Genomic DNA, 21189 nt, shown 5'->3' with positions numbered 1-21189 from the left:
CACACACACTGACTCTCACTGGGGTACAGTTCCACACACACTGACTCTCACTGGGGTACAGTTCCACACACACTGACTCTCACTGGGGTATGGGTCCCACACACACTGACTCTCACTGGGGTATGGGTCCCACACACACTGACTCTCACTAGGGTACGGGTCCCACACACACTGACTCTCACTGGGGTATGGGTTCCAGGATCACTGGCACTTACCTGCCCCGAGTAGCCATTCTTCATGTGTGCGATTAGACACTGAGTGTTGGCAAGGTACTCGATGCAGAGGCAGCATAGCTGTACCATTACTGCTCCCCCACCCAATATCCACACGCTCGTGCCTTCCAGCAGCGTAAGCAGGACCCTGGCCGGACTCCCCCCTCCCCAGGCCGGGGGCAATGAGCTAAATTGCACAGATCGGTGATCACATCTGGGAGCTTCTGGTCTTCGAGAGGGAGTTGGACAGGTTAGTGACTGAGGCAGAGAGCGAAGGGTATGGAATATTTAGCAGTTAACTCAGGGTACCCTCGGTACAATCTCCTGGACTGGTTTCGATCACCTGAGGAGGCAGGAGAGGAATTTTCCCGAATATCTTTTCCCGTATTGATCCTGGGTTTTCTCTAGTTTATTGACCCTCCCAGGAGATTGCTTGGCTGCATGGGATCGGATGGTGGGGGGAAGAAATGAGATTCCAGCGAACTTGATGGACCAGCTAATCTTTTCCTGCCCGTCATCTTCTTATCGTTTCCCGATGTCTCACTCCTTCAGAAGTTACAGAATCCCCTTCCGTGTCTTTCAGTCGATATAACTGGACTTGCTGCAGGTTAGTGTGAGCATTCCCTCCTCTTTATTACCATACACGGTTAAAATGATTCATTAAAAATATATTCCACACTTAAAGTTTACATGTTACAATCACAAGAAGATCAAAAATTAGATCAGTAGATCATATCAAGAGATATCTCGTTCTCCACAGCCCTGGAGGTTTGGCCGATTATTTCTGCATCTTCTGTCCTGTGGATTATGAATATTTTAAGTGTACGGTTTCACACTCACCATCTCCCCTCAACACTTTATAGAGTTTATTTTCACAACGAACAGGGAGAAATAAAGCTGAAGTTGTGTGTGGTCAGATTTATTGATGCGAATTCACGGGGTAAATGGAATCCACTGCAACGCTTGGTGATGTAGTCAATGGACTCGATAGATTGAGGGGCTGAAATTCCCTTGATAACGCCGGTCGTTAATGCTGGCATTGGGCGCCTAACGGGCGGCAAAGGCCTACCGTTGGCGGTGAGTGGCGTCCACGCCTCCGTAGAAATTGTGTTGGGCGTTGGTGGAGGTGCCAAGAGGTAACGCTGTGCCCTCTAACGCCACCCACGCGATGATGTCAGCGAGCGTGCAGTGCTCCCTTGGGGCCACTGCCATGATATTTGGTTTGTATCGCGGCCTAACGGTCAGGCGTCCATACAGTCAGGTAAAAGCAGCCGTAACAGCGGCAATCCTGGGCGGCATCGCCCAGACAGCAAGGTAAGTTTGTCTCGTTATTTATTTCAGCATTTATTTATTAGTTGCTACAGTGGGGAAGTATGTGTGTGTGTGTGTGTGTGTGTGTGGGGGGGTCAGAGAAGTTCCCCCTCCCACCCCATTTTTTCACATGCCGGCAGCCTTCTAGTGGGAAATTGAGTCGGCCTCCTGCGTTCCCGTTGGAGCCCGAAATTAGCATGCAACGCCACTTTTAGTGCTGCTCTTTTCATCTTTGGGCGTAAAAATTGAATTTGGCAGTTTGAAGCGACACTTAACTCCCGGCACTAAAATTAGCACTCAGGCACTGTCACCGCCTCAAAAACAGCCATAACCAATTTCGACCCCTGAGTGTCTTAAGACTGAATATCACAATTGCAAGTGGTATAGCATGTGGAACAATTGTATATCGTGGCTGGTGTTTGTACATCATGCCTGTGGGCTGTGTATCACACCTGTGGGCTATCTAGAGTAATGTGGGTTCTATAAGACCCAAGTCAATAGGAGCCAAGCCAACCAGATTATGGGACCACTGTGTACATCTAATGGTCCATGTGCCCCACTCCAACTCAATGGGAGTTGGCACACATCAGAGGGAGATGCTGCTCGAGAGTGGGGGTGCGTTGTTGGTGATGGAGGAGCCGTTATCTGAGGACAAGACAGGCCTTGTGTGTGGGTGATGGAGAAGCTGATATCTGGGAATGGAACAGGCTGTGTGTGGAGAGTGATGGAGGAGCTGGTAACTGAGATTGGGACAGACTATGTGTAGGTGGGTGATGGAGGAGTGGGTATCTGAGAGTGGGACACACTGTGTGTGGGTGATGGAGGAGCAGGTATCTGAGAGTGGGACACTTTGTATGTGGGGAGTGATGGAGGAGCGGGTATCTGAGAGTGGGACACTCTATGTGGGGAGTGATGGAGAAGCGGATATCTGAGAGTGGGACACACTGTGTGTGGGTGATGGAGGAGCGGGTATCTGGGAGTGGGACACGCTGTGTGGGTGATGGAGGAGCAGATATCTGAGAGTAGGACAGGTTGTGTGTGGGTGATGGAGGAGCGGGTATCTGGGAGTGGGACACACTGTGTGGGTGATGGAGGAGCGGGTATCTGGGAGTGGGACACATTGTGTGGGTGATGGAGGAGCGGGTATCTGGGAGTGGGACACACTGTGTGGGTGATGGAGGAGCGGGTATCTGGGAGTGGGACACACTGTGTGGGTGATGGAGGAGCGGGTATCTGGGAGTGGGACACATTGTGTGGGTGATGGAGGAGCAGGTATCTGGGAGTGGGACACTCTATGTGGGGAGTGATGGAGGAGCGGGTATCTGAGAGTGGGACAGGCTGTGTGTGGGTGATGGAGGAGCAGGTATCTGAGAGTGGGACACTCTATGTGGGGAGTGATGGAGGAGCGGGTATCTGGGAGTGGGACACACTGTGTGGGTGATGGAGGAGCGGGTATCTGAGAGTGGGACACATTGTGTGGGTGATGGAGGAGCAGGTATCTGGGAGTGGGACACACTGTGTGTGGGTCATGGAGGAGCAGGTATCTGGGAGTGGGACACACTGTGTGGGTGATGGAGGAGCGGGTATCTGAGAGTGGGACACATTGTGTGGGTGATGGAGGAGCAGGTATCTGAGAGTGGGACACACTGTGTGTGGGTGATGGAGGAGCGGGTATCTGGGAGTGGGACACACTGTGTGTGGGTGATGGAGGAGCAGGTATCTGGTAGTGGGACAGGCTGTGTGGGTGATGGAGGAGTGGGTATCTGGGAGTGGGACACACTGTGTGTGGGTGATGGAGGAGCAGGTATCTGGTAGTGGGACAGGCTGTGTGGGTGATGGAGGAGCAGGTATCTGAGAGTGGGACACTCTATGTGGAGAGTGATGGAGGAGCGGGTATCTGAGAGTGGGACACTCTATGTGGGGAGTGATGGAGGAGCAGGTATCTGAGAGTGGACACTCTGTATGTGAGTGATATAGGAGTCACAAGTGTGCAGATATCTATAGATATTGCCTTTCCTGCTGCACTTACTCCCATTGACTTTTACCTTTGATCAGACAGCCCGATAGGTAACGCGAGGTCACATCTGGGAACTGCGAGGTCACGCCAGGTCAGGAATACCTTTAAGTTTGGAGAACAAGACATCTCTTGAGCAGTTGACATGAACATTGCCTTTAAGAAGGTACTTAAAAGGATTTCAATACTTTCTCATTTAAAACAGGAGTTAATATTTTTGGGCACAGAAAATATTAAAAGCACGAAATTAACTCTAAATCTGCAGCAGGAATCCACACTGCAAACCCCAAAATAATTTCTGTAACTCTCTCCAGATAGACAGTGTGAGTACGGCTTTAGTACATTGCTGCAGTGTCTGTTAGTACTGAACATCAGACAGCCGGTCAGTGTGGTCAACAAGTAGCACGTCAAAGGAATCTAAAAACCAAAATCTGTGGACACAGCTCACTAAAAGCAGATAGGAGCCAGATTGATAGGAAACAGTAACTATCACTCACCAGCCCGGACCGATTTAACCCGACTCTCATCACCAGCCCGGACCGATTTAACCCGACTCTCATCACCAGCCCTCACCGATTTAACCCGACTCTCATCACCAGCCCGGACCGATTTAACCCGACTCTCATCACCAGCCCGGACCGATTTAACCCGACTCTCATCACCAGCCCTCACCGATTTAACCCGACTCTCATCACCAGCCCGGACCGATTTAACCCGACTCTCATCACCAGCCCGGACCGATTTAACCCGACTCTCATCACCAGCCCTCACCGATTTAACCCGACTCTCATCACCAGCCCTCACCGATTTAACCCGACTCTCATCACCAGCCCTCACCGATTTAACCCGACTCTCATCACCAGCCCGGACCGATTTAATCTGATTCCATCTGTGCACACACTTTAATAAAATAACTTTACTGCTGACAATTCCAGTAAAACTCCATTTGAGTGCGTGAATATTTTATTCCTTTCATTCATATCTTTTTAGTAAAAAACGAACATTTATCACCTATTGTGTCTGCGTTATGGGCTGTGAATTTGTCAGTTGTGACTTCATTCATTTAAGTGTGCGAACTGCCATTGGAGGTTTGGTCGGGTCATAGAATCATGGACGTTTGCAGCACAGAAGGAGGCCATTCGGCCCGTCGTGCCTGCACTGGCTCTTTGAAAGGGCTGTCCAATTTAGTCCCACACTCGACTTTTCCACATAACCCCACAAATTAGTCCTCTTCAAGTACGTGTCCAATTGTCTTTTGAAGGTTCCTCTGGGATCTGATTCCACCACCGTTTCAGGTAGTGCGTCCCAGATCTTAACAACCCTCTCTGTGAAATACGTTCTCCTCGTTTCCCCGCTAGTTCTTTAGCCAATTAGTTTAAATCTATGACCCACTTGCAAGAGGAAACAGCTCCTCCCTACTTGCTCTATCAAAAGCCCTCACAATTTTGAATACCTCCGCGAGGTATCCGCTTAACCTTCTCTGCTCTATGGAGAACAATCCCAGCTTCTCCAATCTCTCCACATATCTGAAATCCCTTATCCCTGGTATCTCCCTGGTAAACCTCCTCCGCACCCTCTCCAAGGCCTTGACGTCCTTCCTAAAATGCGGTGCCCAGAATTGGACACAATACTCCAGCTGGTGCCTAACCGGTGATTTATAAAGGTTTAGCATGACTGCCTTGGTTTTGTATTCAGTGCCCCTATTTACAAAGCCAAAGATCTCATACACTTTCTTAACCACCTTCTCAATCAGGTTGGGTCGGGTCATACCTGCAGATCTTTGTTGGGCACAAAGATTTCACGATAGATTTTGATGACCCTGTGTAACAGAACCTAGGTGCTTGCTATACCCTCCAGTTATGCTAGCCATAAGCGTCTGAGCTGTTAAAAGTAGAATTATTACAGGCGGGCTCCCACTGGCTGGTTTTCTTTGGTCAACGCTAATGATGTTTGAGCAGCAACCTCAGAAGGAGAATGGTGAAATACAAAACAGAAAATGCTGGAAATACTCAGCAGGGAGGCAGCATTCTGATGAAGGGTCACCAACCTGAAACGTTAACTCTGTTTCTCGCTCCACAGATGCTGCCTGACCCGTTGAGTATTTCCATGCATTTTCTGTTTTTATTTCAGACTCCAGCATCCGCAGTATTCTGCTTTTGTTGGTGCCCAGGTGCTATTTTGCTCTCGGTTTGCTATGTTCGACAGTAAGCTGGAATTTAACCCTTCACACACCAAAAAGATCTAAATATACCTTACAAGCAGGCAGCAAACGCTCTTTGAGTGATATGAACACTATGAATTTTCTCGCTCATGCTCCTTAAGAAGCCGTATTAATCCCCAATTGCCCTGTTGTGGGAGTGGACATATGCAATTCTCGGGCTCCAACACCTTCTTACAGTCTGCCTTCAACATGTTGCTACACATAACTCTGCAAGGGCTAAAATAACAGCTGCTGGAACCTGACTGTGCATACACTGAGCGAGATGTCCTGGCCATCTCTCACCTCACCCCACAGCCGCTTTGCATAGTCCCGGTGTGTTAAAAGGCATCACCACCTTCCAATTTATTAGAATGGCTAAAGGTAATACCGGGGGCTGGTGAAAGGTCACGGCATCTCCACAGGCTAGAGTCAAAGTAAACAGTTCATCCCAATCGCCCCAAACACCCCAATTACCCCAATCGCCCCAAACACCCCAATTACCCCAATTACTCCAATCATCCCAATCGCCCCAATTGCCCCAATTATCCCAAACACCCCAATTACCCTAAACACCCCAATTGCCCCAATTACTCCAAACACTCCAATTACCCCAATCGCCCCAATCACCCCAATTACCCCAATCGCCCCAATTACCCCAATCACCCCAATCGCCCCAATTACCCCAATCACCCCAATTACCCCAATCGCCCCAATTGCCCCAATCACCCCAATTACTCCAATCATCCCAATTGCCCCAATTGCCCCAATCACCCCAATTACTCCAATCATCCCAATTGCCCCAATCGCCCCAATTACCCCAAACACCCCAATTGCCCCAATTACTCCAAACACTCCAATTACCCCAATTGCCCCAATTACCCCAATTACCCCAATCATCCCAATCGCCCCAATTACCCCAATCGCCCCAATTACCCCAATCGCCCAAATTGCCCCAATCACCCCAATTACCCCAATCTTGAATTTGTCCTCTTTAATAACTCTCCTTCAGGATTGACTACGCATTGTCCTCACAGATACCTCAAACTAGAATAAACTATCATCTGTACAAACCTTTACTCATTAGTTAAGACCTCACTGCCGTCTTCCTTTAATCTACAATTAACATATATTAAGGCCACAATATTTTTGTGAAATCGCTACTCTACGCAGAATCTTTGAAGCTACCAAGAGGACATTAAGGGTGAGTGCCTGCGCTGGACCGTATTGGTGAGTGTTAGTCACAGAGAAGGTTCTCAAGGAGTTGTGTTGTGTCAGTGTGCTCCAGCAGGGCCTCCATTAGAAGCTCGCAGGTTGGCTTAGTGTAACATACAGTATCGCATAGTCCATCCCAGGGAGGCCCCGGCCAGTATTGTTTCCAAGCCGAATTGTACTCCAGTCACCTTCTTCTGTCTGCGCTCCCAAATACAGGAACGCGGTTAATCGGCCGGAGGGGTGCAAGTGAGAGAAATCTGTACAATGCAAAGTTACTGTCCAAGCGTGGTCTTCACCCGTGGCCTTACCACATGATGTGTCTGGCCTTGAGTTAAATGCTGGTCTTTTTGTCGGTCAGGGTCTGCGTTTTCACCTGTTTGCTGGCCTTAGACACAGTCACAGAACCTCCCTCTTCGACGATCTTCTCCTCCGAGATGTGTTCCTCGTGGTAGACAGTCGTGAACCCCACTTTGGGCATTTGAAACTTGAACTGTTGCGATGCGTACTCCTCGCCCTCCAGCTGCAGTTCCGAGATGATGTTGTTTTCATACTCCGGGGAGCTGATTTCCAGCGTCCCCTTGGACTTCGGGCCGAGAGAGAACTTTGGGAGTTTGAACTTTGCCGACTTGCCCTCCGACTCTTCCTTGCTCTCACCTTGGCCCTCTGCCGTGCCCTTTCCTTTGGGCTCCTTACCCGGGTCCGACAGAGCAGAGGCGGTGCCATGCACAGAATACGTTCCTTTGGATTTACCCATGGTGAAGCCCATTCTGGTCTTCGACTTGTTGTCCCCTCCTGACTCCAGCAACACCAGCTCAGTCCTGGCGCTCGACGTCACCAGGTTAGACATCTCGGGGTCTTCATCTGATTGGGGCCTCTCACTGCTTTTCTTTTTGAAGCCAGAAAACGATATTTTAGGGGCCTTGATCTTTTCGCCTCTCACATCGCCTCCATTCACTCTGGGGGAGGAGGTCTGGAAAGATGAGTCAGAATTGGCCCTGAGCCCAGCATCGTCTTTTGACAACGACATCTCTGTTTTGACCAGTTGAAGACTTAACTCTGTGTCGCCGTCTTTGACCTTCTGGTAGGGTGAGGAAAATTCTACTTTTGGAAGTTTTATTTTGCCCATCTTTCCTGGGCTCCCACTCATCTCGCTATCTCCGTTCATATGAAGTCCTGATGCATCACCTGCATTCCCTGCGCTGGATGAACCAGGCCCACCTAAGCTAACGTCCACTGAAGGTATTTTAACAGGCGTGAAACTAACCTTTGGCAACTTCAATTTCATTTTGGATTTTGCTTCCAGACTGTCGGTGTCGTCATTTTCCTCCCCGCCTGCTGCCTTTTTCCGGGAAGCTTTAAGCCCCCAGTTTCCTTCGCCTTTTCCTGTTGGTGCATCTGCATGTAGACCCCCGTTAATCTCGGCCGTTTTACTTTTGGACCAAGAGATTCCAAAGCTGGGCATCTTCATCCTGGACATTTTCAGTTTGGCCTCCGCACTGTCGGCTTCGGGGGAGGTTCCGCCACCAACCCCCCCCTTTGCCGCTGGGGATTTGCTGCGGCCTTTGCCCTTGGGAGATGAGGTCCCCGCACGTCCTTCTGGTAACGTTACGGCCACATCCGGGCTTTTCATCTTCGGCATAGAGAAGCCAAACAGCTGCTTTCTGGTTTTCAGCTCTGCGTCAGGAAGGTCCATGTCTGCCTTGAGCGATGTATAACTAACGTCCTTGCCCTTTCCCTCGCCTTTACCTTTGACCGCCGTGGTGGACAGGCTCACCTCCTCCTGCGGAGAGACCGTCGGCAACGCCACGCCGAACTTTGACATTTTGCCTTTGAGTTTGCTGAGCCTGCCTTCCGAGGCGTCCAGCTCCACCCCCGACGCGTCGACCTCGACCTGCGGACCCTTGACCTTCACCTGTGGACCCTTGACCTCCACCATGGTTCCCGACACCGAAGTGCCCACAGTCGCCCCTGTGCTGCTTTGATCCCCGGCGAGCTTGTCCTTGGACGAGCCGAACGAGGGCAGCGTGATCTTGGGCATCCTCAGCTGAAGGACATCGTCACCCTCGGCTTCCTGCGGACGGAGCCCGGTTTCCACAGTGCCCACTTCCACCCCGGCGGAGGGGTCGCTGATTCTGGGCGCTGAAAGTTCGATGGTGGGCATTTTAAAGAAGCCCTTGGTGGATGCGTCTTCTGAACTGACGCCAGCTGGGCCCACTTGCCGCCCATCAACACCTGCTTTGCCCCCTGCCAACGAGTCATCCTTGGCCAAGCCAATCTCCACTTTGGGCATCTTCACCTTCAGCATCTGGAACTTGCCGTCCACCTCTGGACCCTCAATGTCCAGCTCGACCTTCGACCTTCTGACCTCCGCTTCTGAGGTCTTCACCTTTGCCCCCGGGGTCGCGTCGCCGTCTCCCCGGCCAGCTGCGGAGATGCCAAAGTCAGGCATGGTAAATTTGGGCATCTTAAATCGGAATTCGGAGCCCTCCGAGCTCACGCCTGCAGTCTGGCTCTCACCTTCCACCCGCGTTCCCTTCGCTCCCTTCACCTCAGCCTTGACTTCACGCTCAACAGATCCGACTTTACCCTTGGGCAAGTGAATGCCCAAATCGACGTCCGGGGTGGGCAGGCTCACCGATGGCATCTTCACCTTGAACTTCTCCGACTTCCTGGCCCCGTCTGCTTCGAAGTCGCCCTTCCCCTGCCCAGCGACTCCCGGGCTGGTTTCCGCCTCTCCCTTTTGTCCCTTCCCCAGAGAAATGCCAAGCACGGACATCTTGGATTTGGGGCCTTTAACCTTCCCGTCCGAGCTGTCCAGCTCGACCCCAGCCTCCGCCTCGGCGGACTTCGATGAAATCCCAAATTTGGGCAGTTTCAGTTTCAGTTTGCCCCCCTCTGTTTCCGAGTCGGATTTAGTCGCCTCTTTATCATCCGCTGAGCCGCCCTTGGTTGTGCCGATTCGGAACTTGGGCATTTTAATTTTGCCCCCTTTCAATTTGCCCTCCGGGCTTTCTACTTCCAGCCCTCTCTCCACTTGGGGGCCTTTAAGTTCCGCTTTCACTTTGGGTTTCAATTTGTCCTTTGGGGGGCTGGGGGCCAGGTCTGTTCCAGGGCCCTTTGCCTCTGATGTGGACATGCCAAAACTAGGCAAGGACACTTGAGGCACCTTAATCTTGAATTCACCTCCTGGGCCCTCAGTGTCAATTTTGGGGCCTGTTGTATCACCGTCAATCCGTTTGTCTTTGGACAGCTTGATGTCGAAGTCGAGTTCTGGAGCTCTCAGTTTTGGCGGCGAGAACTTTGGTAGGGTAAAACCCGGCATTTTAAACCTTCCTTCCGCATCAGGCCCCTCGGCCTCAAGCAGAGAGGCGTCCATGCCAACGTCAGCTTCCGACGGTTTAACTTTGGGTAGAGAAATGTCAACTTTCGGCATTTTTGCTTTGAACGTCATCCCTTTGCCTTCAGTGTCCTCCGTGTCTACTCTGGGCGCCGAGACATCAGCGCCAGCTTCTTTGTCCTTTGACCCCGACATCCCGAACTTGGGCATTTTCAGCTTGAACTTGACGTCATCGAGCTCGGGGCTTAATAAAGTAGCCTCACCATCAGCCCTGCGTGCAGAGGTGTCAACCTTGGGCACGGAGAAACCGAGGTCAACCTCTGGGGCCTTCACTTTGGGCACTGAAATGCCAATCGACGGCATTTTCACCGAAGGAAGTTTTTGTTTCCCCTCCGGGTCGGGCACTTCCGCGCCACCTTTGACTTTTGGAATCTTTAAATCCCCCCCGTAGGTTTTCAGGTCCACTTCTGAAACATCAACTTCGGCCCTTGGCAACAGCCCCTCAGCATCTGCCCTCTTCTTCTGAGGCACGGAAATGCCAATCGACGGCATCTGTATAGCCGGCATTTTCAACTTGCCACCTGAACCTTCTGGTTCGCTATCTAAAGTGCCAGATTTGGTCTTAATATCTAACTCCATGTCTGCTTTTGGTCCCGATATACCAAAGCTGGGCATTGTAAACGAAGGCACCTTCAGCTGGATGTCGGGTCCTTCAATGCTCAGATCACGAGCCTTGGCGCTGGCGTCCATCTTTGGTGCTTTCACCTCCATTTTGCCCTTTGATGAAATGGCGCCTGAAGGAAGACCCGCATCAGCTTCGAGAGTTTTGCTTTTGGAGCTCGAAATCCCAAATTTGGAAATTTTCATGAAGGATGTTTTTACTTTCCCCTCTGGACTTCCTGTTTCAAGCTCTGGTCCTTTAATTTCAACCTTACCCTTCGAGATACGTGCATCAACTTCAGGGGCTCTTACAGTCAGGTCAGCTCCAGGTATGGCGATGTCCATGCCCTCCTCATATTTCTTGGGGCTTCCAAACGTTGGCATTTTGAACTTGGGCATCTTGAACCTGCCTTCTTTCCCTTTCAACTTTATGTCATCAACATCTACATCCACTGATGGCCCTTTGATATTGATATCCAGGGCTTTCCCTTTAACTTGACCTTTTCCTTTTACGTCAACTTTAGCCACGCTGCTCTCTGTCTCCCCATCCACTTTACTTTTGGAACCAAATTTTGGCAGCGACACTTTGGGCATTTTTCCTTTGCCATCAGGCCCTTCAATGCTGGCCTCAACGGGATGGCTACCGCTATCATCTCCTTCAGCAGAGAAAGATGATTTCACTGACGGAAGGGTGATATTAACATCCGGGACCATAGCCTGAAGGGCTGAAATATTAATTGTTGGTAATTTCATTGAAGGCAGCTTCAGTTTCGCTTCTGAACTTCCCACTCCTTCCACGTCAACCTTTCCCTTGGAGGTTTTTGTGTCTCTTTTAGCGGCCTTGATATCGGTCTCAATCGTTGGGCCCGACATGTCAACTTCATCTGGTTTCATCGTGGGAAGGGCCACTTCAAATTTGGGTATTTTAAGCATTGGGCTTTTCCCTCTGTCATCTGGGCCTTCAGCCTCCAACCCTTTCCCCGCTTTCACTTCAACGTCTGCTCCGGCCTCTTTGCTCTTCATCGAAATATCGAACTTTGGAAGCGCCACCTTTGGCATTTGAAATGTGACCTCAGGCCCAGCCATGGTGATGGTGGGCATTTGGCCGTCTCCGCCAGTCTTTGGTGATTTGGCACCGGGAACCTTGGCATCTTTTCCCACACCCAACTCAGATACTTCCGCCTTTCCTTTTGGATGGCAGATGTCAAGGTCCAACTCTGGTATTTTTACCTTCAGGGCTGAAATATCGACTGTTGGCATTTTAACTGATGGCAGTTTTCCCTCGATTTGAGGGCCGCTCACTTCGGCCGTGGCCTCTTTCCCGCTGGCCGACAGGCCAAACGACGGCAGCGACACTTTTGGCATTTTCAGCTGCAGTTCAGGCGCCTCCAGACTGAATTCAGAGGGTTGACCATCGGGCTTTGGTGCTCCAAGGCTGACTTTTGGAGCCTTGACGCCGCCTTCAACACCCTTTGCAGAGACCTCTGCTTTACCCATCGGAGGGCGGACATTAACATCTGGGATTTTGGGCGCCGAAATATCGATGGTTGGCATTTTAACTGACGGCAGTTTCCCCATGATATCGAAGCCAGGGCCACTGACATCGGCTTCAGCCCGCGTCTCAGCTTCCACATGTTTCATCTTGGGTAGGGACATTTCAAATTTGGGCACCTTTATTATAGGCCCTTTGGACTTGGCATCTTCACCGCCCATTTTCCCATCGACTGTTGTCTCCGCCTCTTTACCACTGGCAGAAATACCAAACGTCGGCAGTGACACTTTCGGCATTTTGAACTGAAGATCGAACCCCTCAGAAGTTAGTTCAGATGACTGGCCCTCAATCTTTGGCGCTTCAACGCGGACTTTCGAAGCCTTCCAGTCAGCTGCCACACCTGGTGCGGAGATCTCCGCTTTGCCCTTTGGAAGCTGAACATCTGAGAGCGTTACCTTGGGCACTGCAATATCAATCGATGGCATTTTCACTGATGGCAGCTTGATTTTTGCCTCGGGGCCTTCCAGTTGGGGGCCCTTGATATCTACTTTGACTTTGGAAACCTGCACCCCAGACGCAGGAACTTTCACTTGTGCTTTGGTTGAGGTGTCAACCTCGGCCTCCCCTAGTTTCATTTTGGGCAGATAAACTTCAAATTTTGGCATCTTTAACATCGTGCTTTTAACATCTGGGCCTTCTCCTTCCATTTCTGCACCCACCTCACGGTCTTTGCCCTTGGAGGAGAGGCTAAATTCTGGGAGCGATACTTTTGGCATTTTCAACTTGGCTTCGGGTATTTCAATGCTGAGTTTAGATGTTTGGATTTCGCCCTCGACCTTTGCAGATTTAAGGTCACGGACCCGAACATCTCCTTCGACCCCGGCTGTGTCTGCCTTTCCCTTTGGTAGACTGATGTCAAAATCTGGCACCTTTACCTTGGGGGCTGAGATATTAATTGTTGTGATTTTGTGTGCAAGTTCTTTAACTTTCCCTTCCAATCCTTCTGCTTTGTAACCACTGGCATCAACGTCGACTCCTGCTGCAGCGATATCTGCCCCTCCTGCGTCTTTCATTTTTGGTACAGAAATGTCAATGGCGAGCATTGTTATTTGGGGCATCTTCAGCTTGCCCTCTTCACTTTCTGGTTCTCGACTTTCTACTTTTACCTTTGGACCTTTTACGTCGATTGTCTCACCACTTTTTAGTCCAAATGAGGGCATTTTTATCTTAAAGCCAGGATCTTTGGCATTTGCTTCACCTTCAGCTGATGGGCCTTTGACATCAACGTCAGCTTTTGGTAAACCGATGTCTATTTCAACCTGCGGAGCTTTTATTGGGAGCCCAGGTATCAATTTGCCTTCTGGTCCTTCAGTAGATACTTCCGCTCCACCAGAAACCGTCAGCTTGGTTTTAGCTTTTGGACTGGGGACATCTGCCTCCACTTTTTTGGTTTTAGAGAACAGATCAAAAGTGGGCATCTTAGCTTTGGTCTTCGTTTCGACCTCAGGCCCTTCCAGGTCCTTTGTGGTGACCTGCGGCACTTTGACAGAGACGCCGCCTTTTTGCTTTTGAGATACCGGGCTGACGTCAAGCTTGGCCTTCCCCGACTCTCTTGTTCCGAGTCCAGGGAACTTGAGCTTTTTCTTCTTCTCTTTAACCTGTCCCTCTCCCAAAGAAAGCTCAGCTTCGACCTCGGGATGTGTAACTCTGGCCTCACCTGTCGCAGCGGCCCCTTCCTTGGGAGAAGTGATGGTCAGCCTCTTAAACTTGGAGAATTTGGGAAACGCAAACTCCACATCGACCGGCACGTCCAGTTCCACCGCTGCCTCATCTTTACTGAGGATCTTCTCCTTCATTAACTTCTTCGTTCTCTTGACAGGCGAGATGCTCTTCACACTCTAGACAGAAGACACAGACAGATCTTAGTATTCAGGGTGAAACATGGACCTCTCCTTATTGTACAGATCAGCTTGTAAATTCAAAACCATTTCCTCCATTTTTGCTATTCCTGAGCAATGGCCAATGTTGGCCATGGTCTTTGTTGGAATAAGGGACTTGATATAAGAACACAGGGGTCAACCTTGGCGTCATATTTGACGCTGAAATGAGCTTCCAGCCACATATCCGCAGCATAACTAAGACCGCCTATTTCCACCTCTGTAACATCGCTCATCTCCGCCCCTGCCTCAGCTCATCCGCTGATGAAGCCCTCATCCATGCCTTTGTTACCTCCGACTTGACTATTCCAACGCACACCCTGGCTGGCCTCCCACATTCTACCCCACGTAAATTAGAGGTGATCCAAAACTCGGCTGCCCCATGTCCTAACTCGCACCAAGCCCCGCTCACCCATCATCCCTGTGCTCGCTGGCCTACATTGGCTTCTGGTTAAGTAACACCTCGATTTCAAAATTCTCATATTTGTTTATAAATCCCTCCATGGCCCTCGTTCCTCTAATTCTGCCCTCCTGATTCTAATCGCTCAACCATTGGTGGCTGTGCCTTCTGTTGCCTGGGCCCCAAGCTCTGGACCTCCCTGCCTAAACCTCTATTCCTCTCTACCTCTCTATTCTCCTTCAAGACGCTCCTTAAAACATACCTCTTTTAACCTGCGCTAATTTCTACATATGCGGCTCAGTGTAAAATTTTTAATATACTACTCCTGTGAAGCGCCTTGGAATGTTTCACTACCCTAAAGGCGCTATATAAATACAAGTTACTGTTGTTCTATAGGAACAAGGGGAGGCCATTCAGCCTCTAGAACCTGTTTCACCATTCAATTAGATCATGACTGATCTGTACCTTAACTCCATATACCTGCTTTGGTTCCATAACCCTTAATACCCTTGCCCAACAAAAATCTGGGAAAAGGACAAAGGTTTGCCTCATGGTCTAATCCCCATTCTGTACTAAGCCGTGCCAGGATTGTCTGCAGAGTGTAGGTTTTGGGTTATTTATCAGATGTTGATAAGATCTCCGCAGCCTTACTGCATCTTTCTATCCATTTACAGGTCCTTGTTTATCTTACCCAAAAAACCCTCCACACACTCCTACCTACATAGCCAACTCGAGGAACAGCAGCAGGGCCCATTTCTGGCTAGAAATGAGAAACGCTTAACCTTCACTCTTCTTTTCGTCCCGAGGTTTGTTTATTTCTCTCTCTCCGTTTTGAGGCGACCAAACTCCAAGCCAGCTCCCACATGGAATCAACAGCCCTCCCCAGGAACAGAGGGGTGCCTCGGGGTATCTGGCCGCCCCCTTAACACAAGCCCGATTTTCAGTTTCCATGGCAATGCGAACCATGCGGTGTATGAAACGGGCGGTGGATGCACTACTGCCTGTTTGCTGCCTGGCAGTAAAAGTGAGAATTCACTCCTCCATTTAATGAAAGGTTGTCGTTTTATAAGGAGGGTTCCCGAATAATCTGCGATTTTTGAAAATTTTACCAGCTTAGTCTTTTTGGCTTCTGGTCCTTTCAGTTCGAGGCTCCCGGTCTCCGATGAAATGGCCACGTCGGCACTGGATACGGTGCGCTTGAGGCAGAAGGCGACTTTGTACGGCTCTGCGCTCTGGAGGATCTTCAGCACATCCTCATACTTGGCATTGTCAAAGTAGACCTTGGCGCTGAGAAGCTGATCTCCTGCAGAGGCACAACCGCAAGCCACCATCAGAGTAGGGGAGGTGACCAGGACAGTTTCAAACAATCGCAGGCTTTCCCACACAAGGCACGAGGAGGTGGAATGGCTCCCATCCAACAGGAAGAGCTCAGACGGGTAACGCGTACTGGGGTAAAGGGTACGGGGGTAAAGGGTACAGGGGTAAAGGGTACAGGGGTAAAGGGTACGGGGGTAAAGGGTACGGGGGCAAAGGATACGGGGTAAAGGGTACGGGGGTAAAGGGTATGGGGTAAAGGGTACGGGGTAAAGGGTATGGGGTAAAGGGTACGGGGGTAAAGGGTATGGGGGTAAAGGGTACGGGGTAAAGGGTACGGAGGTAAAGGGTACAGAGGTAAAGGGTACAGGGTAAAGGGTACATGGGTAACGGGTACGGGGTAAAGGGTACGGGGTAAAGGGTACGGGGTAAAGGGTACGGGGTAAAGGGTACAGGGGTAAAGGGTACGGGGTAAAGGGTACAGGGGTAAAGGGTACGGGGTAAAGGGTACGGGGTAAAGGGGTACAGGGTAAAGGGTACAGGGTAAAGGGTACATGGGTAAAGGGTACGGAGGTAAAGGGTACGGGGTAAAGGTACGGGGTAAAGGGTGCGGGGGTAAAGGGTTCGGGGGTAAAGGTACGGGGGTAAAGGGTACGGGGGTAAATGGTACAGGGGTAAAGGGTACGGGGGTAAAGGGTACGCGGTGCAGAAGACAGAAGGCTCAGAGGGTAAAAGGTGCTGTGAGTAAAGGGGAAAGTGGGGACAGGGAGCAAAGGGTAAAGGGAACGGGGTAAATAGTGCAGTGAGTAAAAGGGGAAAAGATAAACTGGGCAGAGGCTGCAGAAGGTAAAAGGCAAGTGGATAAAGAGTACTGAGGCTAAAGGGCGCAGAGGTTAACGGGTGTAGGGGTGAATAAAGGGCACGGGGGGCATGGGTTAAAGTGAGCAGTAGGAACTACCCAGTCCTAGAGGTCTTTAAGATAATCCAAGGGTTTGATAGGGTAGATGTAGAGAAGGGCAAGATCTGAATCTGCTTATATTTTTTACCAAAATATAACGCCTCACATTTATCTGTGTTGAAATTTATTTCCTAATTATATGACTATTCTGCACGTTTATTAATGTCCCCTGTAATTAGTTACAGTCCTCAGTATTGACTATCCCCCAATTTGGTGTTGTCCACAAATTTAGAAATTATGTTTTTGATTCCAAATTCTAAACCGTTAATATAAATTGTGAACAACAGTGCTCCCAGCACTGATCCTTGTGGAACACCACTACCCACTTTCTGCCACTGTGAATAGCTGCCCTTTACCCCTACTCTCTGCTTTCTGTCTTGAAGCCAGCCAGCGACCCATTCTGCTACTTGTCCCCTGACTCTGCATTCTCTGACCTTGTTTATCAGTCTATTACGTGGTACCTTATCTAAGGCCTTTTGAAAATCTAAATAAATTACATCTACTGCATTACCCTTGTCTACTCTCTCTGTTACCTCTTCAAAAAATTCAATGAGGTCGGTCAAGCAAAACTTTCCCTTTTGTAATCCATGCTGACTATTCATTATTATATTTTTGGTTTTGGATGTTCTTCTATTTTCTCTTTTAGTAGGGATTCCATTATTTTTCCTACCACCGATGTTAAGCTGACTGGTCTATAATTCCATGGACGTGTTCTATCTCCTTTCTTAAATATAGATATTACGTTAGCTATTCTCCCGTCCTCTGGCACAACACCTTCCAACAAATTATTAAATATGTGTAGTAATGAAGGCTGAGGGGTGACCTAATAGAGGTCTTTAAAATGATGAAAGGTTTTGATAGAGTGGATACAGAATGTTTCCACTTGTGGGGAAAAGCATAACTAGAGGCCATCAATATAAGATAGACACCAAGAAATCCAATAGGGAACTCAGAAGAAACTTCTTTACCCAGAGAGTGGTGAGAATGTGGAACTTGCTGCCACAGGGAGTGGTTGAAGCGAATAGTATCGATGCATTTAAGGGGAGGCTGGACAAGATTATGAGGGAGAAGGGAATAGAAGGTTATGCTGATAGATTTAGATGAGGAAAGACGGGAGGAGGCTCGAGTGGGGCATAAACGCCGGTTGGGCCAAATGGCCAGTTTCTGTGCCGTATATCCGATGTAATCCCTATCTGCTATCGCTTCTCTAGATTCATTTAAAATGCATGGATGTAATCCATCCGGACCAAGGGTTTTATCCTCTTTGAGTTTGATTAGTCTATTTAATATTTCTCCTCTTTTTTTTGTGTGGAACAATTGTTGGAAATAACTGGAGAAAAGCAATTGGTTAGAATTCTAACCGATTCCTTTGGTCAGCTGCCAACCCATTAACACCTGCTTTTCAATATTGCATAAAGTCAAAATCAACCTGGAGAGGAAAATCAGAGCCGTTAGAGTAGATTTTCCCCTTGGGTGTAAAACTGGCACCCGGTCGCCCGATTGAAACCGCCCGATGTTCACTGCAATCGATATTGGCCGTTTCCTACAATGGCCGCTCGATCCGCGATGCCAGATTTACGCCCGGGCTCCAACGCTGAAATTCTACCCCCTTCCCAACTCCAAATGATAAGCACGATGTTGCGTGTGGTTTGCGGGATCTGTGTTTAGATGGAACGCCCTGCGATGCAGTTCTCGCGCAGTGTCTTTTTGCGCGGTTACGTGCTGGGTGTGTTTTCCGCGTCCCACCATAAACAGCGGCTTACCCTCCTTCAGGTTCAGCGCCTTCGCAGCCCGTGACTCCTTCAGCACCTCCTTGACAAAGATTCCGTCCTTCCCTCCGCCAGCCACGCTGAATCCCGTCGCCCCGGCCTCAGCCTCGGTCTCCACAATTAACTCCACCATCTCGGACATCTTGAGTTCCTGATGGGAGAGAGAGACGGCACAGATTAGCTGTGGGCACTGGTGGTGGCCCCATTGCCGCTACTGGGGGTCCAAGGCAGAGAGGCTGCTCAGTGCCCAGTTCTGAGTCCCACTCCCCCCACAATACGTTACAGGGGAGCAAATCTTTGAGGTGAACTAGTTGAACCTTTGAAAATCTCATGAAGGCACTTGACAAAAGTGACCCAGGCAATTTGTTTTGGGGGTGAATGGTTCAACACTTAAAGTTAAAAGTAAGGGAGCTAAGGGTGAGAGGAGGAGTCGGGGGAACAAAGGGTAAATGAGTCATCAAATAAGTGGAAGGACATTGAAGTGGACAGTGTCATGAGGTCAAGCAGGTGCATGGGAACACCACCACCTCCACGTTCCCCTCCCAGTCACACACCATCCTGACTTGGAAATATATCGGCCGTTCCTTCATCGTCGCTGGGTCACAATCCTGGAACTCCCTCCCTAACAGCACTGTGGACTGCAGCGGTTCAAGAAGGCGGCTCACCACCACCTTCTCAAGGGGCAATTAGGGATGGGCAATAAATGCCGGCCTTGCCGGTGATACTCATATCCCAAATATGAATTAGACAAAGGAGATAATTAGATGTGTTTCTGAGGCAATTAGGGTTTAAAGCGTATGCTGATATGGTGGGTAGGTGGGGTTGAGGGAGAGGGTGTGTAGGTGGGGTTGAGGGATGGTGGGTAGGTGGGGTTGAGGGAGAGGGTAGGTAGGTGAGGTTGAGGGATGGTGGGTAGGTGGGGTTGAGGGAGAGGGTGGGTAGGTGGGATTGAGGGAGATGGTGGGGTTGAGGGAGATGGTGGGGTTGAGGGAGAGGGTGTGTAGGTGGGGTTGAGGGATGGTGGGCAGGGGGCTTGTTGAAGCCTAATAGCCTGTTCTTGTTCCTGATAAACGTTGTTTCTTGAGATACAGGCACGGTTAAACAGGTAAAAGCTCAGAATCTTCCCACCCCTGAGCTGCATGCGGATGTGACTGATTGCCAGAGTAGCGGAGGCCAGGGGACAGTGGGTGATTCTAGCTACGTGTCCATCGCCCGGGTGACCCGCTGCGTTTAATTACACCGAGAGGCCCAGAAACAAAGCACACCTTACGAGGGGTGGTACTCCCCACGTTACCTTGGTTACTTCGTACCGGCCCACAGACTCCATGCCAGCTTCAGACAGCGACGCTAAACTGGCGTGACGATCCTTCTTGATTCGTAGAAATTGTTTTAACTCCTCATGAAGCAATTCTTTCTGAATCTGAAAATCAGAAACATCTCCTCAGAATTCACCCTCCAGGCACACGCAGGCCTTTCCCAAAATCACACCGCTTCTTAAATGACAAGAACTCAACGGTGGGTAGGTGGGGCTGAGGGACATAGGAATAGGAGTGGGCCATTCAGCCCCTCGAACCTGTTCCGCTGATTCATTAGATCATGGCTGACCTGTGCCTTAACCCCATTTACTCCCCTTGATTCCATAACCTGGCAAAAATCTATCCATCCCAGTTTTGACCCCTGTGCTCACTGACTACATTGGCTCCCGGTTCAGCAAAGCCTTGATTTCAAAATTCTCATCCTTGTTTTCAAATCCCTCCAAGGCCCTCGCCCCTCCCTATCTGTAATCTCCTCCAGCCTCACAACCCCCCCCCAAGATATCTGCACTCCTCTAATTCTGCCCTCTTGAGCATCCCTGATTGGCCGTGCCTTCTGTTGCCTGGGCCTCAAGCTCTGGAACTCCCTCCCTAAACCTCTCCGCCTCTCTACCTCTCTTTCCTCCTTCAAGACGCTCCTTAAAACCTATCTCTTTGACCAAGCTTTTGGTCACCTGCGCTAATTTCTCCTTACGTGACTCAGTATTAAATCTTTTATCTCATAATACTCCTTTTGAGGCGCCTTGGGACCTTTCACTACGTTAAAGGCGCTATATGTTGTTGTTGTTGTTGTTGATATTTTCAACTGACCCTTGGCCTCAACAACTTTTTGGGGGAGAGAGTTCCAGATTTCCACTACCCTATGTGTGAAGAAACGCTTCCTGACATCACCCCTGGGCTCTAATTTTACGGGACATGGTCAGAAGGCGAGTAGGTGGGGCAAAGAGCCCATGCTAGGTGGTGCTGAGCCACACAGAGCAGGAGGGTCCCAGCGACACAGTCCTGCCTTTACTTCCGTTCATTAACAGGAGGTCTGAGGGGGATCGCAAGACTCACTCGC

At 49.9% G+C, this 21189-nt stretch overlaps 1 protein-coding gene across 1 annotated transcript in view; it reads right to left on the bottom strand.

The window, feature by feature from the left end:
- Positions 1 to 6703: 6703 nt before the first annotated feature.
- Positions 6704 to 21189, bottom strand: part of LOC139239048 (neuroblast differentiation-associated protein AHNAK-like) — a 139486-nt gene continuing 125000 nt past the window's right edge. The window contains exons 6-9 of the mRNA XM_070867553.1: positions 20111 to 20236; positions 18811 to 18967; positions 15885 to 16078; positions 6704 to 14336 (exon numbers count right to left, since the gene is read on the bottom strand). Of these exons, the coding sequence (XP_070723654.1) occupies positions 7281 to 14336; positions 15885 to 16078; positions 18811 to 18967; positions 20111 to 20236 (7533 nt within the window). The 3' untranslated portion in view covers positions 6704 to 7280. The remainder of the gene's footprint in view (positions 14337 to 15884; positions 16079 to 18810; positions 18968 to 20110; positions 20237 to 21189) is intronic.

This window comes from Pristiophorus japonicus, chromosome 26, assembly GCF_044704955.1.
Source record: "Pristiophorus japonicus isolate sPriJap1 chromosome 26, sPriJap1.hap1, whole genome shotgun sequence".
Taxonomy (NCBI): Eukaryota; Metazoa; Chordata; class Chondrichthyes; family Pristiophoridae; genus Pristiophorus; species Pristiophorus japonicus.
This window is presented reverse-complemented; position numbering and strand designations above follow the sequence as displayed.